Raw genomic sequence first — 25,135 nt, forward strand, 5'->3', positions numbered from 1 at the left:
CCCCCTCCTCTGCTGGTCTGCTCCACTTCACCAGAGTGCCAGTATATGCTGCTTTTGCAGCTATGCCTTGAAACCTCCCCCCTCTTACACATAGTCCTGCAGCATTCAAGTTTAGGCTTGGTTGCAAACCTTGCTGCACCCCCAGCTCCCAACTCTCCAGTACAGTGTGGGAAGGGGAAGTTTAACCCCCCACCCCACTCTACACACACACACACACACACACACACACACACACCATGGTTAGTGGCTATCTCCTCCATCCTACCCCCACTACCACTATTTTCCTGACCCTGAGAGGTAGTTTAGAGGTAAAAGGTAGGTTAAGCACACATAACATATTTTCACAGTCCCACAAATTGTTTCAGTCATACTCCTGAAAGAAGTATTTCATAAGATTCCCCCACCACCAATGTTTCTACAAATTTTCCATTTCTGACCCTGGAGTGCAGGGTATTTCCTGTTTCCCTCCTCAGGCCACCAATTTTATTTCATACAGATGAGTTCTGTTTCTCAGTCTTTGCTGAGATAGAAACATATGCATGAGGGAACTTCAGGGGCTGGTTTGTGCATGCAGCTTCTTTACTTGATGAGTGCAATAGCAATCAACATAATTCATGTGCAAAACATCCATCACACAGACATAACACCACAGATAGTATATTCCTATTGATAAAAGGGATTGGCTTGTCACCACCATAGATGATAATAAAATATTCAGTAGGCATTTTGTAGTTTACCTCCTTTTCTTCCGTAATTCCTAAAGGGAATCATAATAATGGAGCAGGGCATGACTGCAAATATTTTTGTACTTGCAGCTGATCGGATATCTCTAGAATAATGCAGAATTCACTTTTAATTGCTATATAAGCATCAGGAGTTTCAGCAAAGCATCATGGGGTTCATAGAGTCAAGACTTCATAAAAACAAATTACATATATATAGAATGTGTATAGTAGTATTATCTAAATATTAGCCTTGAAATTTCAGCCCATAGCTTTTGCCACTTTTATTGACATCTGAGACTCTAGGAAGAGTATGAATCGCTCTAAAATTGGAAATGTGTTGTGAATGAGGAAAGCAGATGTTATCTTCGTATGAAACAGATGTAAAGCAGTAGTGTTTACCTCGTAAAGTATGGCATTTGGTTGAATACAGCTGGTGCCAGGCTTAAAGATTAATCACGTTTGATACAGTCTTGCTAATTAGATCCCTTTCAGTGCCCAGCCCTCCAGAATCAATTCCAAAATGTTTCAGAGCTTTCAAGTTTTAATACTTTCTGTAGTTGTGGGACTACCATAGGAACTTGAGTCATATTACTCTGTCATTGTGAACTGATTAAACAGAGGTTGCAACTTTCAGTATTTCAGGTAATTTAGTGAACACCCACTGTTACCCACATCTTTCAGCACACTACATAGCATACCCAGTCATGTAAAGTTGACATGTATTTAACCTGTCATTTTAGTTCATAAGTGTTGATTTTATTTATATTCTGATTTTTTTTAAAAAAAATGTTTTTGACTTTTATTGATAATTTTAATGTATGCCTTATATCTCTGTAAACTTCTTCGGGGTTTTAATTAAAATTAAGGGGCATACACATTCTGTTAAATAAAAACAAGGTAAGTAACGTTTAAATGGGTTGCAGTGTGAACCACCTGTCATTTTCTCTTTCTCCATTGGTTTGTCTTGGGATTAATATTGTTTTGGATAATAAGAATATGACTGTGCTTTAATAGTAAGTTAAGACCAGGGGTCAGCAAACTTTTTCAGCAGGGGGCCAATCCACTGTCCCTCAGATCTGGAGGGGAACCGGACTATATTTTTTTGGTGGGGGGAGGAATGAACGAATTCCTATGCCCCCCAAATAACCCAGCGATGCATTTTAAATAAAAGGACACATTCTACTCATGTAAAAACACACTGATTCCTTTACCGTCCGTGGGCCGGATTTAGAAGGCAGTTGGGCCGGATCCGGCCCCTGGGCCTTAGTTTGCCTACCCATGGTTAAGACCATTTCATTCCAGCCTTTTAGTGCAGTAACAGTGATTGGGTTGACTAAGAACAAAGTTTTGAAGCTGCAGAATGAGGCATAGAAGCCAACACTATAATTTAACAGTAAAAACAATAAAACAGAAACAGGTAAAAAGTGCTTAAAAACAAGGGGTAGCAGTCCATAAAAGCCCCTCAGACTAGGATAACAAATGTTTGCTGGAATAAAAACAGTTTAGCTAGAAAGTGGAAAGACAAAAACTGCTTGAGACAGTTGCTAGCTGCAAAAAAGTATAAATGCATTGAAGACAGTTTTTACAAAATTTCAGGCCTGTATTTCTTCTTAGATTTGGGTTTTTTTTAAAAAAAACCCTGGGAGTTTTAAACTGACCAGTGACAGTTCTAAGAACACATCTGCTCACAGTAAGTCTGTTGGTAAAAAATCCTTGGCAGCTGACCTAGGCTGATACACAGAAGTAATATCTAGGAAATCATGTTACTTCAGTTTTTCCTTGTGATTTTTGCAGATACTTTGGCTATCCAAAATGAAATGGAGGTTTCAGCTGCCTTTCATGTCTTTATTAGTTTACTTTTTGGACTAGAGCCATAGTTTTCTGGTAGATTTGGACCTTGGAGATCTCTGGACTTAAATCTCTGGTGTGCCACCAACTCATCAAAATGTCCTTGACTAATCCCAACCTCACTTCCCTTTTGGTTAACGTAGGAAGGATAGTGATCTATTGCATGGTATTGTTGCACTGAGGAATGAGGTGAGGATTAGAGAGCAGTTTTCCTCTATCTCATAAACTGCTATTGTTGCTGATCTTAACTATGTTACACTAATTTTATTAAACAGGTCAGAGGCAAGCGATAGTAAGACAAGCATCAGGTTAAGTTTATTCTTGATCTTAACTGGCATGTTTCCTTCCAGGAGGTAGAGCGGGAGATTTCATTCAGGACAGAATGTGGCCTGTATTACTCTTATTACAAGCAGATGCTACAAGCTCCATCCATTCAACTAGGTATTGTAACTTTTATTTTCTGAACTGGATAAAGTACAAATGGCTCTCAGAAGCACTACTCTTCTGTGTTTTTAAAGAGAATGCTGGATTATCAACTTCCATCTTCTGTTTGTCGGTGGCTTTTTATATAAATCCCAGGAACACAAACCAATTGTTAGTGGCAGAAGTGCTTGTCATACCTGGAGGTGCCTATTGTTGCTAGATAGCATAGAATTTTAGGTATTACCTATATCAATGGAAGCATTACTTTCATCTTAAACTATATGGTTCAGATGATACTGATTTCTAAAAAGTAGACTCAGAGCCCCAGAGCACTCCATTTGCAATAAAAGCAGCACTATTTATTAGATTACTTTCCATGAATCTACTCCTGGACACACTTAAGTGGTAAGCTCCATTGAACACAGTAGAACCTACTTCTTGGGATACACTGTCATATGTGGCTCCTAAAGAGGGGTATTCTAACTCAAAAATAAGTGATGCAAATTGACTTACTTTCCTTAGACTTTCTCAAAGCATGTGCATTTTGACTGGTATCACCCACCAACCAGATCTAGCTCCTTGTAAGAAGCCAAATGACTTTAACAGTAGCAGAGCATATTTAATGAGTAGCATTCTAGTTTTAACTTTAAATTCTCTTGCAGAAGACGTTTACATTTTAATGGTTTTTAAATGCAGGTGTGCCTTCATTTTATTTTCTTCTTTCTACAGGTTTACATCGCTTGATGTTTGACAATAAAACTGAGTCCATGAGGACAATTAACATACTTGAAAGAATGAATGTTTACCAAGAAGTCTTTCTCAGCATTCTGTATAGGGTTTTTCATATGAATGTGAGTGTTTAATTATAAAAGTCCCTGATAAATGCACAAGCATCTTGCCCAAGTCAGTACAGTGACAAGTTTTGTGGAAATTCGTCTTTACCCAGCATTAAGTCCCATTAAGTTTAATGAGATTTACTCTAGGAATTGTGGGTAAGGACCTAAGAAAAGCCCTGCTGGGGCAGGCCAAAGCACCTTGTTCTCACTGTGCCAAACAGATTCCTGTAGAAAACCAGCAAGCTGATCATGATCACAGCAGCTCTCTCCCACTCATGATCCTGAGCAACTGGTATTCAAAGGCATACTGCCTATGACCCTGACAGAAATGGATGCCATCATGACTAGTCCTAGTCAGAACAGGCCCATTCAAATTAATAAACCCAATTTAGACACATTCAATGGATCTTCTCTGAGCAGGATTGCATTGGCTACCACCCTAAAGTTAAACTGTGTTGTGCAAAGAAGCTTTATAGTAGAATCCTATATAGGTCCTATATTTCAATGGTACCTGCTTCCTGAGAGCCAGTGTGGTGTAGTGGTTAAGAGCGGTAGACTCATAATCTGGTGAACCGGGTTCGCGTCTCTGCTCCTCCACATGCAGCTGCTGGGTGACCTTGGGCTAGTCACACTTCTTTGAAGTCTCTCAACCCCACTCACCTCACAGAGTGTTTGTTGTGGGGGAGGAAGGGAAAGGAGAATGTTAGCCGCTTTGAGACTCCTTCGGGTAGTGATAAAGCGGGATATCAAATCCAAACTCCTCCTCCTCTTCTTCTTCTTCTTCTAAGTATGCATAAGATTGCAATCTCATTTTACAAACATTCTTATGATCGGAATTGTTGGTTTCATGCTAAGACAAGTACTATTTGTTTAATGGTTTCCTGTGTTCTTCCTTCACAGAATTTTTTTGAACCTGTTTATTTTTACATCTACACATTGTTTAGCCTTCAGGCAGTCTATGTTGCTGCTCTGTATGTGACCAGCTGGCTTCTCAGTGGAACTTGGCTTTCAGGTGTATTAGCAGCCTTCTGGTATATCACAAACAGGTGAGGATACTTCTGCAAATCCTCCTCTGAAATAATCCAATATTTGCCATGCTATAGAAAAGAATATATTCATTTCTTCAAGTTAGATTGCTATATATTTTGGAAAGTGGTTTGCCTTCTCGCTGTGCATTTAGACACCTCTTAGGACATCATAACCAAGTTTCACGTGATGGTTCCTGAGATCAAGGAGCAGGTTTTTTTTTTCTGTTCTTCGATGGACTCTATTTTGAATCAAGATAGTAGACTAAGCCTTTCAAAACAGATTTTTTTCTTTTTTGTTTAGAATTCCCAAGCAACGCAGCTGCTGGTTTTTTATGGGCAGATAAGTGTTGCACTAGCAAAGGCATGTTGGTTTTAGCTCAAGACTTTCCTGTGTATGTGAGCCTCAGAATGGGACACATAATTTAGAAAAGATATGAGGGAGGGAGAATACATGGGAATAGAATGAGGTAGGTAGCCAAAACATAGTACAGAAAGGATTTGAAGCTCTGGAGGCTCTGTATAAAAAAGAGCCTGTTCTAGTTTAGAATAACCCTAAGGGGAAAAACTTCCTTTTGTGTAGAAATGTTGAAAACTGGGCTGTGGGCCACTCATAGGTGCTTTAGTGCTGCTAAACATTTATTTTGTGCCATTAGTGTCTAGACAGTGTATGGAGCACAACATGACACAGTCAATAAGCTGTCAATTAACTGGTTTTTAATATATTAATAAAAATAATTGCTGCAATATTTCACTGCAGAACATACTTCGAAGATGGTCAATGAAGCTGGCTGTATTTCCTTGACTAAACAGCGTGTGCCAATAATTCTTTTTTCTTTTTTTAATTTTACAAGTCTTTGGCATTTGCACATTGCTACTTTAGATTTAGGCGATCTATAACAACACATCCTGTTAACAGGGTCCCTCTCTGGTTGAAATCAGATTTTATCAGTTTACTTGTAATGCATTAACTGAATTAGCCCGAATGCTTTCTGCCATATTTGAAATTAGTGAAGTAATAGTCGATGTCCATTTTCAATGTTGAGATTTGCATCTTTGTAGAGGACTTGCCCGTTGTTGCTTATATGAACCTTTTGCTTTGTTTTCTGCAGAACAGATACCACCCGGGTGGAATTCACCATTCCGTTAAGAGAGAACTGGGCACTGCCATTCTTTGCTGTTCAGATAGCAGCAATTACATTCCTCTTCAGATCTCATTTGCGACCCACTCATGAAGTGAGCCTTTTCTAAAAGCACAAAAAAGTTTTCTCTTTAAAATGTAGTGATAAATGTTTCTAAAATAGCCAAGGTAATGCTGGCAGAAAATATATACCAGAAAATAATTATTGCTGTTCTTCCATAGTTAAATGTAAAATCTTTGATTGAATGCAGATGCTCCAATCCAGTTCAGAGCCACATTACTCACAGAAACAGGCTTCTATGTTGTATCCTTAGTTGCGTGGGGAATTGCATGTGAAAATGCCTCCTGAACACCCTATTCCACAACCTGATGCTGTAGGCATAGAGACCTTATAAAAAAAGCAGCAGCCTTGTTGGATATGTTATTCTGGAGAAAAAGGAGGTTTGGATACTATCCTCCCACTCCCCTTTTTCACTAGGATGATGATGGTGGTGGTGATCTTTTTTTGTTAAAAAATAGATTTATTGTTGCATGTGTGCTCTGTTGGTTCAGAGCCAGAGAGTGTACTTTGATATATGTCTACTTTGGAGTAGGGTTCTAAGAAGGCGTCATTTTCCATTCTGCCCCTGTATTCTTCACATGAAGCACTATTTCCCGTTGCAGTTTGTCTTTCACCCAAATCTATGTCATTCATTTAGCTCTGTGGCAAAATTACATAATTTGCGTAATTAATTAAATAAACTATGGAAATTATGTTGTCATGATGTTATTCCAACCCATTCATTTCACTGCAAAGGTAATTTAGGGTAAAGGAGGGGGACATAATATCATTTGCAGACTGAAAGCAACTGAATGAACTGATTTTTATTCTGGACATGGGACAAATAAGTGACCGCCAACAATTTCCATTCCTGTTTCTGTTTTTGTCAGAATGCTGCAACATCCCATTGTAAATAGATGCATGGTATTTTGAAATTATTTATGGGTGATGTATTTTATTTATTTTGTAACAGTCTGATTTTGGGGAATAGTTTTTGTTTAAAGCTGTTTGATACATTGAAATGGCCAGTAATCACTTTCCATTTTTTCCACTACGATCTTTCCTCATGTATCTCATTTAGCTTATGTTTTTGTTTTTCCAGAGGCTGACACTTCTGGCAGTATTTATTTCAACCTTCCTCTTCAGCTTGGCTTGGCAGTTTAATCAGTTTATGTTGTTGATCCAGGCACTGGTTTTGTTCACACTTGACTGTCTTGACTTGCTTCCTAGAGGAAAGGTAAGCTAATTGCTTAATGTGCCGCCATTGAAATAATGGAAAACAGTCACGTTTAGGTGTGCTTGATTGTATGCAGTGTTGCGGCCACTGTGTGTGATTGCAAAGTTTGGAAGTCTGTCTTCATTATGAGGAACTCTGATGAAATAATACTGTGCTTGATGCAAAGTAAACTTGGTTATGTATGGATGTTTAGGATGGAATGTCTTGTTTTTCATATTTTTCAAATGAATACTAGAATCTTGACTTTCAAAGTGCCATAAAAAAAAATCTTAACTTGGCGTTGAGATATGGGAGTAGTAGAACTGTGTATCTTAAAGTACTTAACAACAATGTAAATCAATGTCATGCTTTTTGGGTTGTTTTATTTAATTTTTAACAAACAACCCCACAAAGATCTGCAGGCAAGCTCAATTTTCTTGGTGGGTATTCTGCCCTCTCTGTCTTCTGGTGCCATTTTCTTCATTACAGGAGGGACTGGTGTGAGCATTGTGCAAGTTAGATAATTCAAAAAAATGAAGCTGTGGCATGAACAATTTCTTATTATTATGTTTGTAGGTGACCTGGATCTACATAATACAGGTGGCTAGTTTGCTGCTTGTTTGCGTCCTACAGTTCTTTAATTCCATGATAGTGGGATCATTACTTATAAGCTTTAATTTGTCCACCTTGTTAGCAAGAAAACTCCAGGTATGTATTTATCATGGTTTAGTTTATTTTGTTAAAATAACAATTAAATAGGGTCAGCTGAAAAGTTGTCTGCTTTGCTACTTGGGTAATCTTCATAAAATTACACATTTTATGCCTGCCACCTTTGATTAGCTATGTTAGGGACCATGACTCATAAAGAGCAAGTCATGATCTCCACATCATTACAGGGAAATAGCCATGGTCAGTTTGAAAGCAGAGTTGCTGATCAAACAGTATTGGGACTGGAACTCCTTAGTCCTGCTGTCTTCATGCATAATGAGCCCATGATATGCTTTATGGTCAGGTATTATTATTATTATTATTATTATTATTTATTATTTTAAATGAGATTCCCTCCTCCATCCTACTTACAATCTTGCTCAATAAGAACTGTTCTCACAGCAGAATATCTTCAAGTTTTCTGTTGCTTTTTTTCCACTGCTGCCACTGCCTATCATAGTCATTTTTACAATCATTTTTTTCATTTGCTGTTGGAGACTCGGTGCTTTGAAAACCCTATTGGCTTCTCTCTTCAAAGATTTAGTGCTATCCTGAAAGGAAACCTGAAACTACCTTGATGCACTAGCATCAGTACAACAGTGGTTTTAAAATTAAAATTAGATGGACAAGTAGTGCTCAGTAGCGTAGTTTGTTGTTTGATAGATACATCGTTTACAAAAAAAGAGGGGGAGAAGGAGAAATAGTTTCTTTCTTCTGTCATGTCCTCTTATTTTTCGTGTTCCCTCGTTCATTCCTACTGGCAAGGAAAAAGCTGCAAAGAAGAAAATTCAGCCTGTGAAGGTCATTAAAAGATGCTAGCATCTGGCACTGGAAAGCCTCCTGCTCTGGATTTCCACCATGCTCCTGTTCCTTCTTACCCAGAATGCTGAGTGAGCCCCTCCTTTCAGCAACTGCTGAAAGCTGATGGCGCTCAAGGAGCTCCTCCCCACCAGCGACTGCTGTTTTGAAAGTATCCAGAAAGACCATCACCAAACTCCCAAATAAATCTAGTCTCTACCAGTGCCAAAGGGTGAAGGCAGTACTTTTTTAGGGTGAAGCCTCCAGAGGGGACCACCTCTAGAGGGGCTTCAGTCTAAATCTTGTTCAGCCTCAAGGGTGGTACCTGTCCCCCTTTCATCTTGGAGTGGTTCATTCCAAATGGGTCATTCCATGTCAAAGTAACAGAGCCATTAAACTGGCCAAATAGCACAATGTTTTCTCACAGTTCAGCCTATGGAAATGTTAAAAGTTCCAACAGTGAATGCCCCAGTTGTGGCGCTCCTATCAGGCATCGTATTATCTAAGGACAATGACATGTCTCTTTAGGACATAGTGAAAAGACCAAAGGGGCACTTAATGGGTCCCATGAGGCTTCTGCACTGGTTCTCTAGGCTGCTTCCACTGGTGCTCCTTTTCCCAGGGCATCCCTCCCAAGGCTGGAAGAATTAATTCAAAACAAAGAGCTTAATGACAGAACCTTACATAGGCTGCTAGGAGGAGATCTCTCTCTGCTCACGTGGAAATCTTCATCTATATTCACAAGGCACCATGAAGTAGACATCTTCACCTCTTCAGGGAGAGCTTTTGTCAGGAGTGGGCTTCAGCATGTCTTCCCACAGAAATTTCAGCTATAAGCACCGTGATTGGATTTACCCGACAGTTAGGTTAGCTAGGACATTATCACATCAGTAATGGATGCTTCTTTTACACCAAATTTTATGTACTCACTGTGGATTTTCTTTTTGGCTTGGAGTGAACGAGGCATCTGCGCCACAGCCTGGTGAGTCAGTGCACATTCATACAAACCATGCAGGATAGGACTTCCTTGAAGACCTTAAAATGCAAGTCCCCTGTCTTGTCTGGAGGGATTAGCCCCTTAGTAATCAATGCCTCATACACCCCAAACCAGAAAAAACATTCACTGTGAGTGCCCAGTGTTCCTTTGCAAACACTAAAATACCATTGCTTACATTTTCCAGAATAACCTGAAAACTGGTGGCTTCTTTAGCAGGCTTGGGAAGCTCTTCCTTCACGTACTCTTAGTGCTGTGCTTGACATTTCTTGTAAATAATTTTATTAAGGTGAGTAAATCCTTTTTTTTCTATCTTTTTTCCAATTGAATCTGTATAGTATCTTGTTCAATATGTATAACAGATTTACAGTGCAATACTATGTTTTTCACATATTATATGCATTGGTTTGTAACCTTAAATGGCTTTATGTGCAAATTCATAGTGAGTTTGTAAAGAAATTTTGTTTCTTATTTGTCTGTACAACAGACAAAATTGAATTTAGCATTCCAAATGTGTTCTGCTTTTGCAAATGCTTTGCTTTTCCCTAACATTGTATAGCTACACACACAAATGGAATATGTAGCTTTACATTTGGGATGCCTAAATATACAATGAACTTCAACTACATGCCCATGTTCTGCTTTCTTCTTTTCACATCCTTCCTCAGTCAGTTTAAACCAGGGGTGGGATACTGGGTCCAGCCAGAGGATGGATCTCGAACTTGCCCCCTCTCTGCACACCTACCTGTCAGTCACCTGATCTAATATGATGCTGGGCTATTTAAATTTCAACTCACAGGAACAATCACAGATTTAAACCACCTAACAAACAACGTTTACACCAGCAATGGGGAACCTCTGGCCCACTGGTACTACAACACTAAGATTGGAGATGTGTCTCTATCAGGGATCAAGCAGAGGCTTATAGCTGATCTCAGTGCTCTGGAATACAATTTTAAGAAAAACCAAAGGGGGGGAAAGTGGCACTTGTGAAATGTTGTGATGGTGATGGCAGAGTTGTCTTCACAACTAAAAGAAAGTAATAACTTTTATTTTCTCTCTTCGCAGAAAGTTCTTAATCTGGAGTCAGATGAGCATATATTTAAATTTCTGAAGGCAAAGTTTGGATTTGGAGCAACAAGGTATGGTATTGTTCAGAGTTCAAAACAAAATTGTTTTCCTCTAGTTTTTTGGCATGGGAGGGACCCAAATTTCTAGTAAACAGGTTTACTAGCCAACCTGTGCCGTAAGACCGGCAGTGGAGGCTCTTCAGGTTGTCCCATTGGCAGGGATGGTGAGACAGAATAGGGTTTTCTCTGTGATGCTGCCCAGTGATAGAATACCCCATCCCTAAAGGTTGGTTACCCTCTATGTTGATGGACTTCCAGCACAAAATACTTGTTCTATTTCACTTTTGGTGGTACTGAAACCAGGGTTTCAGAATTTGGGGGGCATTACGTCCACTGCTGTAGTTTAATCTGATTTATTGCTTTGTTTGAAAAACCCAGGGATTTGTTTGAATGAAGGGCAAGTTAGAAATGCAACAAATAGCAATAAGGCAGCATGTGCTCTTGCTTGTAAATTCTGAGTTGTAGTTACTGATCTTGCTTGAGCACTTTCTAACATGCAACTTTAGGACTAATTTTCTTAGATTTTTAAAAACGCACACATTATGCCAATAACTTTGCAATGTTGACTTGTCTTCATTTTCTTTAGAGATTTTGATGCTAACCTGTACCTGTGTGAGGAAGCTTTTGGTCTCTTGCCTTTTAATACTTTCACAAGACTTTCGGGCACTTTAGTTTTCTATGCCTATATATTTGTGCTCTTGGTGATGACCATAACATCTGCTGTGGTTGCTTTTCAAAATCTCAGGTATGTCTGTTTCTATCTTGCAGGATTATGTTTTCAGTGCAGGGGGTCTTTTTCCTTTCTTGTTGATAAGAAGAGGAAGACATGAACAGAGTCATAGTTCAGCATCAGGGCATGCTTGCCTCAGATTTGAGCCAATTATCTAAGAGAGAATTGGTTTTCTGAACCCAAGATATATAACTCTGGCAGTGGCAGCCTCAGTTTTTAAAATGATGTGTATATTGGCTAGTTCACTTGCTGAAGCATGTCACTGTAGCAAGGTTTGGTTACTGATGCATTTCAGGCCAGTAGTCAGCACAGTCCAGAAACCACAACAAATTTAATGCTGCTCGAGTAGAGTTAATAAGGCCTAGTTTCCAGTGAGGCAGTAAACTTGTGTCTTTGCTATACCACTTAAGCCAACAGATGCCCATCACATAACAAAATATTCCTACACACACACACACACACACACACACATCCTTCCAATGAAACATTGCATGTTAGAGAGAACATAGCCTTATACAGTGGTACCTCAGGTTAAGTACTTAATTCGTTCCGGAGGTCCGTACTTAACCTGAAACTGTTCTTAACCTGAAGCACCACTTTACCAAATGTGGCCTCCTGCTGCCGCCGCGCCTCTAGAACATGATTTCTGTTCTCATCCTGAAGCAAAGTTCTTAACCTGAAGCACTATTTCTGGGTTAGCAGAGTCTGTAACCTGAAGCGTATGTATCCTGAGGTACCACTGTACTGAGCTAGACCATTGGTCCATCAAACTCATTGTTGCCTCTCCCCTGACTGACAGCAGCTCTCGGTGGAATTTATGCTCACAGCAAACAACAACTTTAATTACCAGGAAAAATAGATCATTTTTGCTCCCAACCTCATAGGCCACTTTTGGATATTTTGCAATGGTATGCAGAATTGTTGGTCATTTTCTGTGGATTTATTCATTTGACTTTTGTTACAAAAGTGATTCACCTGGGCAGGGGGAAATCTACTGGAACCCAAGTAAAAATGACCAAGTAAATGGAGATAGATAGATAGATGATAGATAGATAGATAGATAGATAGATAGATAGATAGATAGATGATAGATAGATGATAGATATTGTAGAGAAGGTGGCTCTGTAGAACTGGATTCTCATCTGGGAAACTTTTGTCAGCTTTATCCCAACACTTGCTAATTCCTAGTAGCAGCTGAGACCAGTATTTTGTGTAAAACCAGGGGAGTACTCCTAACTGCAAATTTGGTATTAGCTGTCAACCATCTGTTTCCACACACCCCTCCTCAAACATTTATGTTTCATTTGTAGTATTATGATGTGCAAATAAAATTATTTGTTTTTCATATTTATTTCACTCATGTTCCACTGTTTGCCAGTCCAGCTTGAAAGCAGAAAATCTTGCACAGGGGAATATTTAAAGCACTCGGCAAGCATGAAAAATCTATTAGTATTGCCTTAGAATGTTTTATTTTCCCTGGAACCAGGAGGTTCCTTTGAACTGCATACAAATGTCCTGTTTTAAAATAACGTATTGCTAATGTAGCCGTGCTCCTTTTCTTTTGTTTCCCTCTCACTCAGTGACTCTGTGAACAACAAACCTGCGGATAAACTGCAAAAGTGCATAACTCTGCTGAAACCAGGTGTTGCTTACAATTTAGTGCACACCATTCTGTTTGGATTGCTGGCTTTGAGCACAATGAGGTACCCTTTATCTGACACATCATACATATTGGGCACTGGATATTACATGTGGAGTATAAAGTACCATATAAAATAGACTATAAATTCCTATTCGGTCTGTTTACCTTACTTTTTCCCCATAACATATGTCCCAGTTATGAAATAAAATTGTCCTGTGGAAACTGGACTCAAACTAGGATACAGAGGGATTTTACTTCCAGCTCTATTTGATGAGCTGCCAGAACTGATTTTCAAAAAAATTATCTTTGTAGGTGCTTTAAGATACTGAATATTCTGGAAGTAAAATAAAGTTATTTTTTAAAGTATGTATGCTATTACAGATTACATTATCTATATACTATTACTGTTCAACTTGCCTCCACATTCTGCATTTTCTTTCTTTCTTTTCATCTTGCAGGATGAAATATCTTTGGACTTCCCACATATGTGTGTTTGCAGCTTCTGGTCTGTGCAGTTGTGACATGTGGGGGCTGATCTTGAGATTTGTCCATCTTTACACACCGCAAAGGGTTAGTTAGAGCTGTTACATGCTATTGCTTTGCTTGTTTTCATTGATGTGTGAAAAATCCAGTTCTTTAAGGGGTAGCCTGAGGTGAACCACCACACGCTTAAAACAGATTTGCAGTACGCTGGAGGGAAAGTGTTTAGATTTATATATGGTTTAATCTGGAATTCAGGGTGCATTTTGGGAGTGTAACTTATTAAAGGAATTCTATTTAAGTCCACTAGATGGTGATGTTGCAGAAGCTATGGAATGCATTTTTTAAAAAAAATAACACTTTTCATGAAAAATCAAAGTGACAACAGTATATAATTTTTCACATATAGCCCAATACAATATTTTGCGCTTCACAGAAGCTAAATTAATACACAGTATTTTGTTAAAGTTCTTAATGGAATTACTTTTAGAGAAGGAAATTGCTAACACAAAGAGGCTCTTTGACCTAAAAATGCAATTTGTGAAGCAGCTCCTGTTGTCTCTGTTCTCAGAATTTGTTGATCATTCATTGACAGTGTTTTATTTCAGTAAATGTAATTGTTGTTGTTTTCTGCCTAGGTATCTGTGATTAGATATCTGACACCAGTACTCATATTACTGTATCTTTGTTACAAGGTAGGGCTCTTTGTTAGTCTGTATCTTTCTTTTAAGAAAAAGTACTTTTAGAAAATAAGGAAAATTTATCAGCCACTAAGAGCCATTTCTCCCTATTACATTTGTCCATGAGAGATATACTGCCATGCGGAGAAAGGTCACAGTCCACCAATGGTATGCACAGAAGTAGACTCCGTGATCATGGCTGCACTTTTGCCAGAGACGGCTGCCAGATTGCCATGTGTACCACACCCTGCTCACATTAACTTTCCTTCACACTGTCAAGTACAGGCTAGTTTCCCACAGGCATCTGGTTGGCCACTGTGAGAACAGGATGCTGGACTAGGTGGACCATTGGCCTGATCCAGCAGGCTATTCTTACATTCTTACCTATGTACATGAGAAAATCATTTATGTGAATTATGTTACACTAGGAATATTTTCCCCTCATCTCATATATCAGGAAATCAAACCACCCATCAGCTCCCTGATTTCTATGCCGATATTTTTTTTAATATATGAAGTCACACTTCCTTATACAATAATTTCTATCAATGAAGACATAACTTGAAAAAGAGCTGTGAAAATAATAGTATTCATAACCAACCTGACTCTGTAGCGGAATGGCATTTTCTTTACACCTGTGGAAGGAGACCTGTGATAATATATTCTGTATACCGGTCGTTGGTCCAGTTAAACCCTGTTACCTCCTTTGAACAGTACATTTTTGCAGATATGGCATTTACAAGTTACACTTTCATAAAAGTGAAACTGAAAACCACATTCTGTTGACATCATAAAATGTGGCACCTTTATTAACTTTACCTGGGCCCAGAGACTGGTCCCAAGGACCTGCACTCTGGCTTCCTGGGAAGAACCATCAGATTGCCAGGTACCATGGATAGGGCTTTTCAGTGTTGGACCCACATCTTTGCGAGTTCCCTCCCACACAAGGTTCATTTAGAGTGGACCCTCATTGGTGGCTTTTAAGTACCACTTTTAAAAAACTCAGCCTTTTATCCTTATTTGACGTTGTTTCAGTTGCTCCTGTTTTAGTTGTTTGATATTTATTATTTATTAATAGTTTATTATTAATTGCTGTAAACCACCTTGTGAAGGTTTTGCCCTAAAGACAACTTCTCTAGTCAGACTGCCCCCTCTCCTAACTCCAGGCCACATTTACATTTTATGTCATTTATTTTAGTATTTTAAAATATATACACACACACACAAAAAAAAATCTGGATACAAATACATTAAACAAATAAATCTCATTGCTATCATTGGATAAATATTTACAAGGATAATTAAACATATAACTTACATTCTGCAAGAATTGTTTTGTTTTCTGAACCTGTAGGTTTTTTCTTTTTTTTATATAATATTTTTATTAATTTTCACCAATAGTAAAATAGATAAACGTATCAACTTAACAAATTTTGTCATTTTTGGACTTCCATCAGTCATTCTGACAATCATCCGAATTAAAATTTTTAGTTACACATTTCCTGAGTTTCCTATTGCCTTTTAACATACCCATCCACACCTGTTTTTCTTTCTTACAATTCTTTAAATGCCACTAACGTTATTTCATTATCACTTATACCTCCCCAATACTCGACTAATTTTCCCCAGTCCTCGATAAACTTTTGATCTCGTTGGTATCTGATCTTCCCTGTCATTTTATCAAGTTCTGCATAGTCCATCAGCTTCATTCTCCACTCCTCCAAAGTAGGTACTTGTTCCTGTTTCCATCTCTGGGCCAATAATATTCTTGCCGCTGTTACTGCATATTGGAAAAGTTTACAGTCCTTTCTGTTTATTTCATTTCCTATGATTCCTAAAAGGAAAGCCTCTGGTTTCTTAGCAAATGTATATTTCAACATTTTTTTCAATTCTTTATATATCAATTCCCAGAAGCTCTTCACTTTCTTGCATTCCCACCACATATGATAAAAGGTACCATCCTTTTCTTTACATTTCCAACATTTCTTACATGTTTTATACATTTTTGCAAGTTTTACCGGTGTAATGTACCATCTATAAATCATTTTCATAACATTTTCCTTTAACGCAGTACATGCAGTAAACTTAATGTTTTCATTCCATAATTTAATCCAATCTTTAAATTGTATATTGTAGCCAAAATCTCTGGCCCATTGTATCATGACAGAGAACCTGTAGGTTTTTTCAATACTCAGTTGAAAGGCTCATTGCAAATATACTCTGTTTGCTACGTATGAGCCATTTTTAAAGCAACAAATGTTCACTGTAGTACTCTTTACTGATTGGTGTTTTACTTCACTACACTTTTAAAAATAGAAACTGCTGCAAGATGTGTCTTTTTTTATTTTTAGCTCTCGCTTGAAAGCAAATGGTGGCAGATACCAACTTTTATGCATAGATCTCTAAAGATTATGTCATGCGGCACCAGGCTTCATACTGGCTGATGAGTGCAAAGGTTGCCCTCTCTCTTCTCAATAAGCAGACCAACTAGTGCTGTCAGCTCTGACAGCCTTAATCAGCTCTGCTGGGGGAGACAGAAGGGTATGCCTCAATTTAGTCCTACCCAGACCCCTTCCAACTGGTGATCAAATCTGACCAGCTCAGTCATATTTTTATGCACATCAAAGCAACGTGCATAGAACCTGGGGCACTGGGTGCCCTTTCTGTCACCTGCCTGTGGGTTCCCCTCTGCATCACCTTCCCATGGAGGCAGAGGCAGAGGCAGAAGACCTCTCATATCATCAAAACCTTTCTCTACACTCCCTGAATCCCCTCCAGTTTTTGCACAAGCAGTTCCAGTTAGTTATGTCCTGAAACTCTTTGTAAGTAGCATCTCGTTTTCAGTAAGTAGGTTGAACTATCTTCTGTGGATACATTTTTTCCCAAGCAAAATATACATTAGCTTCTCTCCTCCCAAACCTGTGGTGGTTTTGGGGGGGATTATAACCTAATCTCGAATAAGCTAATGAAAGCTTCTTTAGAGACATGTGGTTGCTGTAAGTCCAGATACGTTGCTTGAAATATTTATTTGTTCAACTTCAACTGTGGCTGTTTGTTTAACCCTTTCCCTGCTCCCTATTTTCCTGCTCCCATACAAACACACATTCCAACCATCTCCTTTTCTCTATGTGACATTCTGGACGTCCTTTTGCCCTTGCAAACACACACCTGAAACCTCACGGGGAGAAACATGGCTTCTGGGGGTGAAAAGCGACAGGCAAGGAAGTGGATGAAATATCCCCCACTGACCTCCCTCTTGCCACCATGCTTTCCGTAAACAAAGCAGCCAGTGAGGAGGGGGAAGGTTTCAAAATTAGTTCATTTTTTGGGGTGGGAGGAGGGGTTGTCCTGTTACTTGCTGTCATGGAAAATCACTTTTCCTTCAAGTGGCTGGTGATTTGTGAGATCTGTTTTTGGACACAATGAACAGAACACCATCTTCACTTGCAGTACATCTTGTTGCAGCCTCCCAGCTTACTGTTCTTTGTGTAGGCCTGCTTTAGTCCAAACCGTTCCCATTTGTAATGTTTTAAAACACAAGGCAGCTGCTGCTGAGCAGAGCACAAAACCTACTTCTTCGTATGACTGGGAGATCAGTCAGGTTTTCCCACTCATTCTCTAAAAGCAGCCATTTCTAACTGCTACAGAATTGAGCTCCATCCCAGTATCTGACATGTGGATTATTCTCTGTACTCCCCCCCCCCCCCCCGGTGTGGTTTTTCTTCTAGTTCTGGCCTGGTGTGATGGCTGAGCTGTCAGAGCTGAGGGAATTCTATGACCCAGACACAGTGGAGCTGATGAACTGGATTAAGTAAGAGGATTTTTACTTTATTTAAATTAGATGCTCTTTAGAGTTAGCTGATGTTCTTAGTGTTGCTGCTCTCTGGTTCCATCGGTGACCTATATTGACCAATTCCAGAAAGCAGGCAATGTAACACGGAGAAGCTTTTGGCCTGTGGTTAGTGATTTTGTTGCAATCACTGTGCACAATTCCTCTTGACTACAGCAACTTCTTATAGTTTTTGGCTAGAACATTGATGGCCAGCTTCATCATCATGGGTGGCTGGAATCTCCCAGGCAAGGTGTTTGGAGGCTTGAACCTACACACTCCACTGCATGGTAGCAACTGTCTCAAGAACCTTCCCAGATGGGTCAAGCCCTACTCATCTCTTGCCCTCCACAACTAAACAACATGGTAGGCACCACTTCCAGTACAAAGAAAAGATATTTCAGAAGATTTTCACAGGTGCTTAAGTAATGTTCTCTCACTGTGTGCTGGGAGGAAGTACCTAACATGTTATTCAGCTTGGGTGGGGTGGGGAGCTATACCCATTCCAGCAAGGCTTCCTGCAGTTGATGCCATTATGGAGCATCAGAATGTGTGTGGGGGGGGGGGAGGCTAAAGCCCTCCTGCACCTTGGCTTGGAGAGTCCAGTCCTTCCCCCACCCCAACTGCTATGTTGGAAATGGCCCCCAACCTGGCACCAGAGAGAGGCATTTGGAGACCACAAGATATGGCTGGATGTGACCTGTGGGCCTCCTGTTTCGTTTATCCTTGACCTATAGCTTCCTCTATAAAAAGTGGTGCTGCAGGGGTGGAAGACTTCGTCAGTTAGCGGGATATGTTTGCCTCTTGCAGCACTGCATTGCTGCTTCTTTTTTTACCTTTTTTCCCTCTTTTTTTGGGTAGGGTTAACAGACAGTGTAATTATTCATGAGTAAATAGGTAATATAAATCTTCACCACCATTGTGAATGCAGACCAAAGTCATCTCCATCCCTTTGCTACCATATTGACATGTTCTCATGACTAATGTTCACCAGCCAGGGGTCTTTAGTACCACTTCTGTATTAAGAGATGCTAAATGTTTGATAGCCCTGGTCTCTGGAGTACAATATGCAGTGTTTTATATATAGATTTATACATAAAATATACATGGGGCTTTGGTTTCAGCCACAAACTGGATTTGACTGGTTGCAATGAGAGCAATTTTTCACACAAGCCCAGAGCAGAGAATACTAAACTGCTGCTTATCCTCTTTTCCTTTTAAATCATGACAGACACTTTTTTTGTTGTTTGCTACTTGGAATTTATTGTGTCAAAGAGCGAATGTTATGCACGTAAGGAGAAGTTAATTACTTTTGCATTAACAGCAGTCGACAACCAATTTATGCCTTGCACCTGAAACTGGGACTGATATGTTCTTGCCTTGTAAGCTCCTGGTGTCAGAAATGATTCAGTCATTATTCATTTGGCCCCTTTAAAAGTTCAGCTGAACTTCATCTCATTCAGGGTTTTCTGCATAGGATAACTTTTTTTGTTTTGTTTTGGCTTGCAGTTTTCTGCCTCAGAAAGGTTTTGAAAGCCAAATTTATCATTACGGACCATCAGGCTTTCTTAAGAAGGTGTTATCTGAAAGGGGGTGTGCTATTCAATATACAGTGAATTGTGCTGCATGCTGTACATCATGTTTTATTCCCGTTCTTGTACAGTAGTGGACTGGAGCCTTAGGACCCTTGACCACCTTGCTTCCATATTCCTATCTCCTTTACCTCCCAGTTCATGTTGTAACTGTCAGTTCCTCTCTCTCTCTCTGTGTGTCTGTGTGTCTAATGTATTATGGAAGTTTTGCACAATGCTGCTCTTGCACAAAAGCTCTGAATTAAAAACTTAAATAAAACAATTAAAAGATTGATTTATGATCTGCAAATGTGCCTTCATTCCCAATTCATGTTTGGCTGTGGATTACTGTTTGTATTTTTAAATTATTGTTTTTATACAGAGGTTTTGTGCAAGAGCAGTCTTGCCAAACCTTCATATTAAAAAACAAACACAAAAAAGAGGTTGATTTATGTTCTGCAAACGTGCCCCCAGTGTGCAGCAATTGGAAATAAGCATCATTTTGTCCAATGAAGGAACAAATGCCTTCTGTACCTGCTGGTTCTTCCTGAGGGGACAGTTTTATTTTTAATACAACTGTTTTGTGCAAGAGCAGTTTTGCACAAAACAGCTGCTTTTTTAAAAAAGGGAAATATAGCATAAAGGTGCTTTCAGCTTCAACCAGAAGAAGCAGGTGTATGCTGCATCCTTTTGTTTGGGCTAATGGAACTAAAATGGATAGGTTGTGCTGAAATGAGGAACAAAGTAGGGGTGTGTGGCAGTGGGCAGCACTCAGTCAAACTTCTAACCCCCATAAAAATTGGCTTTTCTAAAAAGTGCTTCCTGGTACAGTGGTACCTCGGGTTAAGTACTTAATTTGTTCCGGAGGTCCGTTCTTAACCTGAAACTGTTCTTAACCTGAAGCACCACTTCAGCTAATGTGGCCTCCCGCTGCCACCGCGCTGCCGGAGCACGATTTCTGTTCTCATCCTGAAGCAAAGTTCTTAACCCGAGGTACTATTTCTGGATTAGCGGAGTCTGTAACCTGAAGCGTATGTAACCTGAAGTGTATGTAACCCAAGGTACCACTGTATCTTCCTGTTCTTTGTTACTTTACACCTTGAAGCTGCATCAGCGGCCATCCTAATTCTCTAGAAGTCTCAAAGTTCTGACATTTCTAATATTGCATTTAGAAGTGTCTTGTAGATACATTATTTGCAGCACTAAGCTCTAAAGTGGAGGAGCTCAAAATGTGCATAAAATGTTCATAATATATCTCTTCTGATTTGACCATCAAATAAATCTTCCTCTTTAAGCATGACTTTTTGCTTTGAATTTTCCTAGAATCTTAAGCAGGGTTCTTTCCACCCACCTTCCTCCAAAATCGTACATGGAGCCCTGTAATTCCCATTAAAGCTTTCTGTTGTAAATGAGTTATTTTGTAGTAATCCTATAATTCTTAAAAGTGTAGATAAAGCAGAGGTTCCCATTTTGTATTATAGTGCTCAGTTTACCCCATTAGTTCAGCAGTAATTAACTTGTTGAAGCTTAGAGCTTCAAAAATAAATGAGATTATTTGTTCAAAATGCCATCAGGTCCGCTTGGAATGACATTTAAATTACATAATGTAAATCAGTTTGACCTGTAAGTCCTTGTCATTATTTAGTGACATTTCTTGCAGAATAAATTGTTTGCAGGTTGGGCAGCCCGGTTATGGAGCTTGGCAGAAACCTATAAAAACAAATTATGCTTTCATTTTATACATCATTTGTTCAGACATTTGTAAAAATTGCTTCGTTTTTCCATAATGGAAAAGTGTCATTTGGGCCTTTGAAGACATTAGCTGTGTAAGATTCAGGCTGAGCTTTTTAGCAGCTGCATTGGGCAATAAGGATTAGAGCAGAGGAATTCAGTGTTCCTCTTTGCAATGTGCCTAAGACCATGCTGGCTAATTGTCCCCCTCTTGTGGTCATTCCCTGGGAGAATTACTCTACATTTCTGCCACTTATTTGTAGTAAATTCAACCATTAAAGAGATCCAAGGGAAGAAGCACAGGTGAATCCTGACTCCTCTTTTCTTCCTTCTGCTGAAGCACCCCAGTTGAATTTGTAGACTTCATCTCATTTTCAAAATCCTGGTGAAATCGCCACCAGTGGAGCCATGGCAGAATCTGACAAGTCAGGAAGAATGTGCCCGGCTCTGGATAGAACTAGGCAAAACCTGACAGGGGTCGTGGTTGATGACTGGCAGAGTCAGAAGTCAGCTGGGTTTTCAGCTCCAAGTGCTGGTTCCCACATAGAATTGACATTTACTGCTTGGACCAGTAAAACATTGACTGTTTGGTGATCCTAATTGCTTAGGTCATCAGCCAAGGTCCTGCTCTGGGTCTCTCTGCCTTCAGAGGTTAGGCCTTCTCAGTGGTGATGCCTAGTCACTGGTGACCCTGTCTGATCTCATCACTGTTAACCTTGTTAGGCATCAAATTGTTGCTGTTTTCCTGGGGCTTATCTTGAACGATGCCCGTCTTTTGCTCTTTATTGCTGCTGGCTATTTAATTTGATTATGCTTAGTTTTGTGATTCAGTTTCATTATTTGTTGCATTAAGAGATCTTTCAGCTGGGTGGAAAGATTATAAATTAAATAATTAAATGATTTTTTAAAAGTCCCAGAATACTTACCATGGATGAGGTCCCAGATCTCTCATATTGCAAGAGACATAGGAAGTGCATAGGTCGATCTAAGGGTCTTCTTTCAATCTGACTTTTCAACGGGTGCTGCATTGGCCCTTGGCAGAGTTTCTTCCAGCTCAGATGGTTGAGGTCTCAGCTTGAGACCTGTCTGGAATTCATCTCCCAACTTGGGCTAATGGGGAGAGATGATTACGCACACGCATCACATTAAGTTCTTCTGCTGATTCATATGCTGAGACCACCTCGCTTCATGGTATTTGTGACTTTGAATATTTTAAATGTAATTATAAAATATTAAACCGGAGCAAAGAGATTTTTCAAAAGAAGCTGGCTTTAGAAGTCAAAGAGAAACTGACAGTTTTCTTTTTTCATCAAAAGTTTAAATGGCTTGCTAAAAAATATTAACTCTGCTATCTGTATATGAGATTCACTTGGCCTTGTAAGAAGTTTTAAAGCAGCCCTGTGGTATGTCTTGCATCGTTGCTACAAGTTTTCTCCTTTGGGGCTATAGCAAACATTTATGGTTGTCTCTTAATATATTCAAAGTTTGATCAGATAATTCAATGGAAAATTAAGTGAGAGCTTAAATAATGTGCAATAACTTGGGCAGGTACACATAGTTAAGTGTAGACAAATGTTCATGTTGGCAGCTTTCCAGCTTTCTTGAAATGATCTCTTCCCTTTGTTTGTTAAATTGTATACCTTCAATCAGGTATCTGCAATAACAACATGGGCATCTTATTTCTGTTGTTACTTATGATTACAGTACAGCCAGCCTGGGATTGTATTACTTCAGGATGAGTGTTTTAAAGGCCTTATCCCTTATAAGCAAGATGCTTTTGCCCTTCTGAATTGCATGGCTTTTACTAGGATGGTTGACCTAACTCTTACCTGCATGGACTGTTGCCTTAATTCTTAAGCCTATCCTAAAACCCCAAAATGAGGTCTGGTCAAAAGACATGGGGCTTGAGGGAGTTGCAGGGGCAAATAAGTGTGTCTGTAGAGATGGTCCCCTCTAGAGCCCCACAAGGCCTAAGTCTGCCTCCAATGGAGACAAAATCTGCAACTTTGGGTATGTATTTGCCAACTCTCAGTCCTTGACTGCTTCTTCATCTTTCACTCCAGTTGCAAAGAGAGTTGCCAGATAAAACCCACTAAAGTGATATTCCCTCCATCAGTCTCGGGGGCACTTGCTTGAGAAAGCTGTTCAAGTCCTTTTGAAAAGGACTGGGGTTTTTACATCCCTTGTCTCTCTTTCTTTAACTAGATCAGCACACAGACACACACACAAATCACATTAATTGTCTAAGAACTAATTAATTTAAAACAGAATTAATTCTTGCAACCAAATGTAGCTGTTTTGCAAGCAGATGTGAGGATATAGGAATTTCTCTTGCCTATATTACGAAGTATAACTTTAGCTATACAGTTATACCAATATGATAATAAAGTTGTTCTTAATATTTGCCCAGGTCTAACACCCCCAAGAAGTCAGTGATTGCAGGAAGCATGCAGCTCTTAGCAGGCGTCAAGCTGTGTACAGGAAGGATTTTAACAAATCACCCCCACTATGAGGACAAGAGCCTGAGAGAAAGAACAAAACAGGTAAGGGAGACCTTCTCAGCAAGTCCTTACAGCTGAGCCATTGGTCAGGCCTGGCATAAAGTTATTAATGGGTGTAGCTAAAGGAAGCTCCATTGTCTCCCACCAACACCTGGCCCAAGTCAAACATTCATTGCAAGGCACTCAGCAGTGATTAAAATGAAATCAGTATTACCAAAACTGTTTTCTGAGGGAACAGATGCACTGTTTGGGGGTTCTCCTTGATCCACCATTGTCACATAAGGCCCAACTTGTAATCAACACACCAACAGCAACTGCACCTGGACCTAACATAATCTGGTATTGAGAACCTCAAGACTTAATTACTGAGTGTGTTCTATGCAGTGCTGCCATTAGGTCTGGTCAGGAAGCCATAGCTGGTGCTAGACTGCTAAGTTTGACATCCCATCCCAAACACAAACTTGATGCTGAGCCAGATTTAAGATGCTGCTGTAACTTACGTAGCAATCTTGTAGAGAGTATTCCCTTCCTTTATATTTCAGAAGTTGTACATTCAGATTCTTTGGTCTTTTTCTTGTACCCATTTCTTATCCATATCTCTATTTTAGTCAATGCAAAAGAGCCACACTAAGCCAGACAAAAGATCCATCTTGCCCAGTGTCTTATTTCCCACAATAATTAGCAGGGTGCTCCCAGGAAGTCCACAAGCAGCCATCAAGGCTGCAAGCCAGTTCCTGCTGTTACCTGCCATCAAGTCGTATTCCATGGTATACTTTCTCTGAATACAGAGGGCCCCATCATGACTAATTGACAGACTTCTTCACGAATTTGTCTTTTAAAGCCATCTAAGCCAGTGACTGTTACCATATCTTGGCACAGTGAATTTCATACTTCAATTTTGTGTTGCGTGTGTTCTTCCTTTTGTGTGTTCTGAAATATACCTCCATCCAATTTCAGTGGATGACCCTGAATTCTAGTATTATGGAACAGGTGCAGGGGACTGTCAAATTTCTCCACGTTATTTCATAAATCTCTGTCTTATGCTCCTCGAGTTGTCTTTTTTTTTCCAACTTTGAGCAATAAAGAA

General features: G+C 39.5%; 1 protein-coding gene across 3 annotated transcripts in view; it reads left to right on the top strand.

Moving 5' to 3' along the window:
• Positions 1–25,135, top strand: part of DPY19L3 (dpy-19 like C-mannosyltransferase 3) — a 40,714-nt gene that overhangs the window by 8,286 nt on the left and 7,293 nt on the right. For 2 of the 3 annotated variants that reach the window (XM_081015526.1, XM_081015527.1), the window contains exons 4-17: positions 2,924–3,014; positions 3,726–3,847; positions 4,733–4,878; positions 5,970–6,093; positions 7,141–7,275; positions 7,831–7,962; positions 9,942–10,043; positions 10,823–10,896; positions 11,471–11,629; positions 13,195–13,317; positions 13,715–13,826; positions 14,375–14,431; positions 18,145–18,227; positions 23,958–24,090. In XM_081015526.1, the coding sequence (XP_080871652.1) occupies positions 2,924–3,014; positions 3,726–3,847; positions 4,733–4,878; positions 5,970–6,093; positions 7,141–7,275; positions 7,831–7,962; positions 9,942–10,043; positions 10,823–10,896; positions 11,471–11,629; positions 13,195–13,317; positions 13,715–13,826; positions 14,375–14,431; positions 18,145–18,227; positions 23,958–24,090 (1,593 nt within the window). The remainder of the gene's footprint in view (positions 1–2,923; positions 3,015–3,725; positions 3,848–4,732; positions 4,879–5,969; positions 6,094–7,140; positions 7,276–7,830; positions 7,963–9,941; positions 10,044–10,822; positions 10,897–11,470; positions 11,630–13,194; positions 13,318–13,714; positions 13,827–14,374; positions 14,432–18,144; positions 18,228–23,957; positions 24,091–25,135) is intronic. The other variant, XM_081015528.1, reaches the window with a different exon arrangement.

The sequence above is a fragment of the Podarcis pityusensis genome, assembly GCF_964106645.2.
Source record: "Podarcis pityusensis genome assembly, chromosome: 8".
In the NCBI taxonomy this organism is placed as follows: Eukaryota; Metazoa; Chordata; class Lepidosauria; order Squamata; family Lacertidae; genus Podarcis; species Podarcis pityusensis.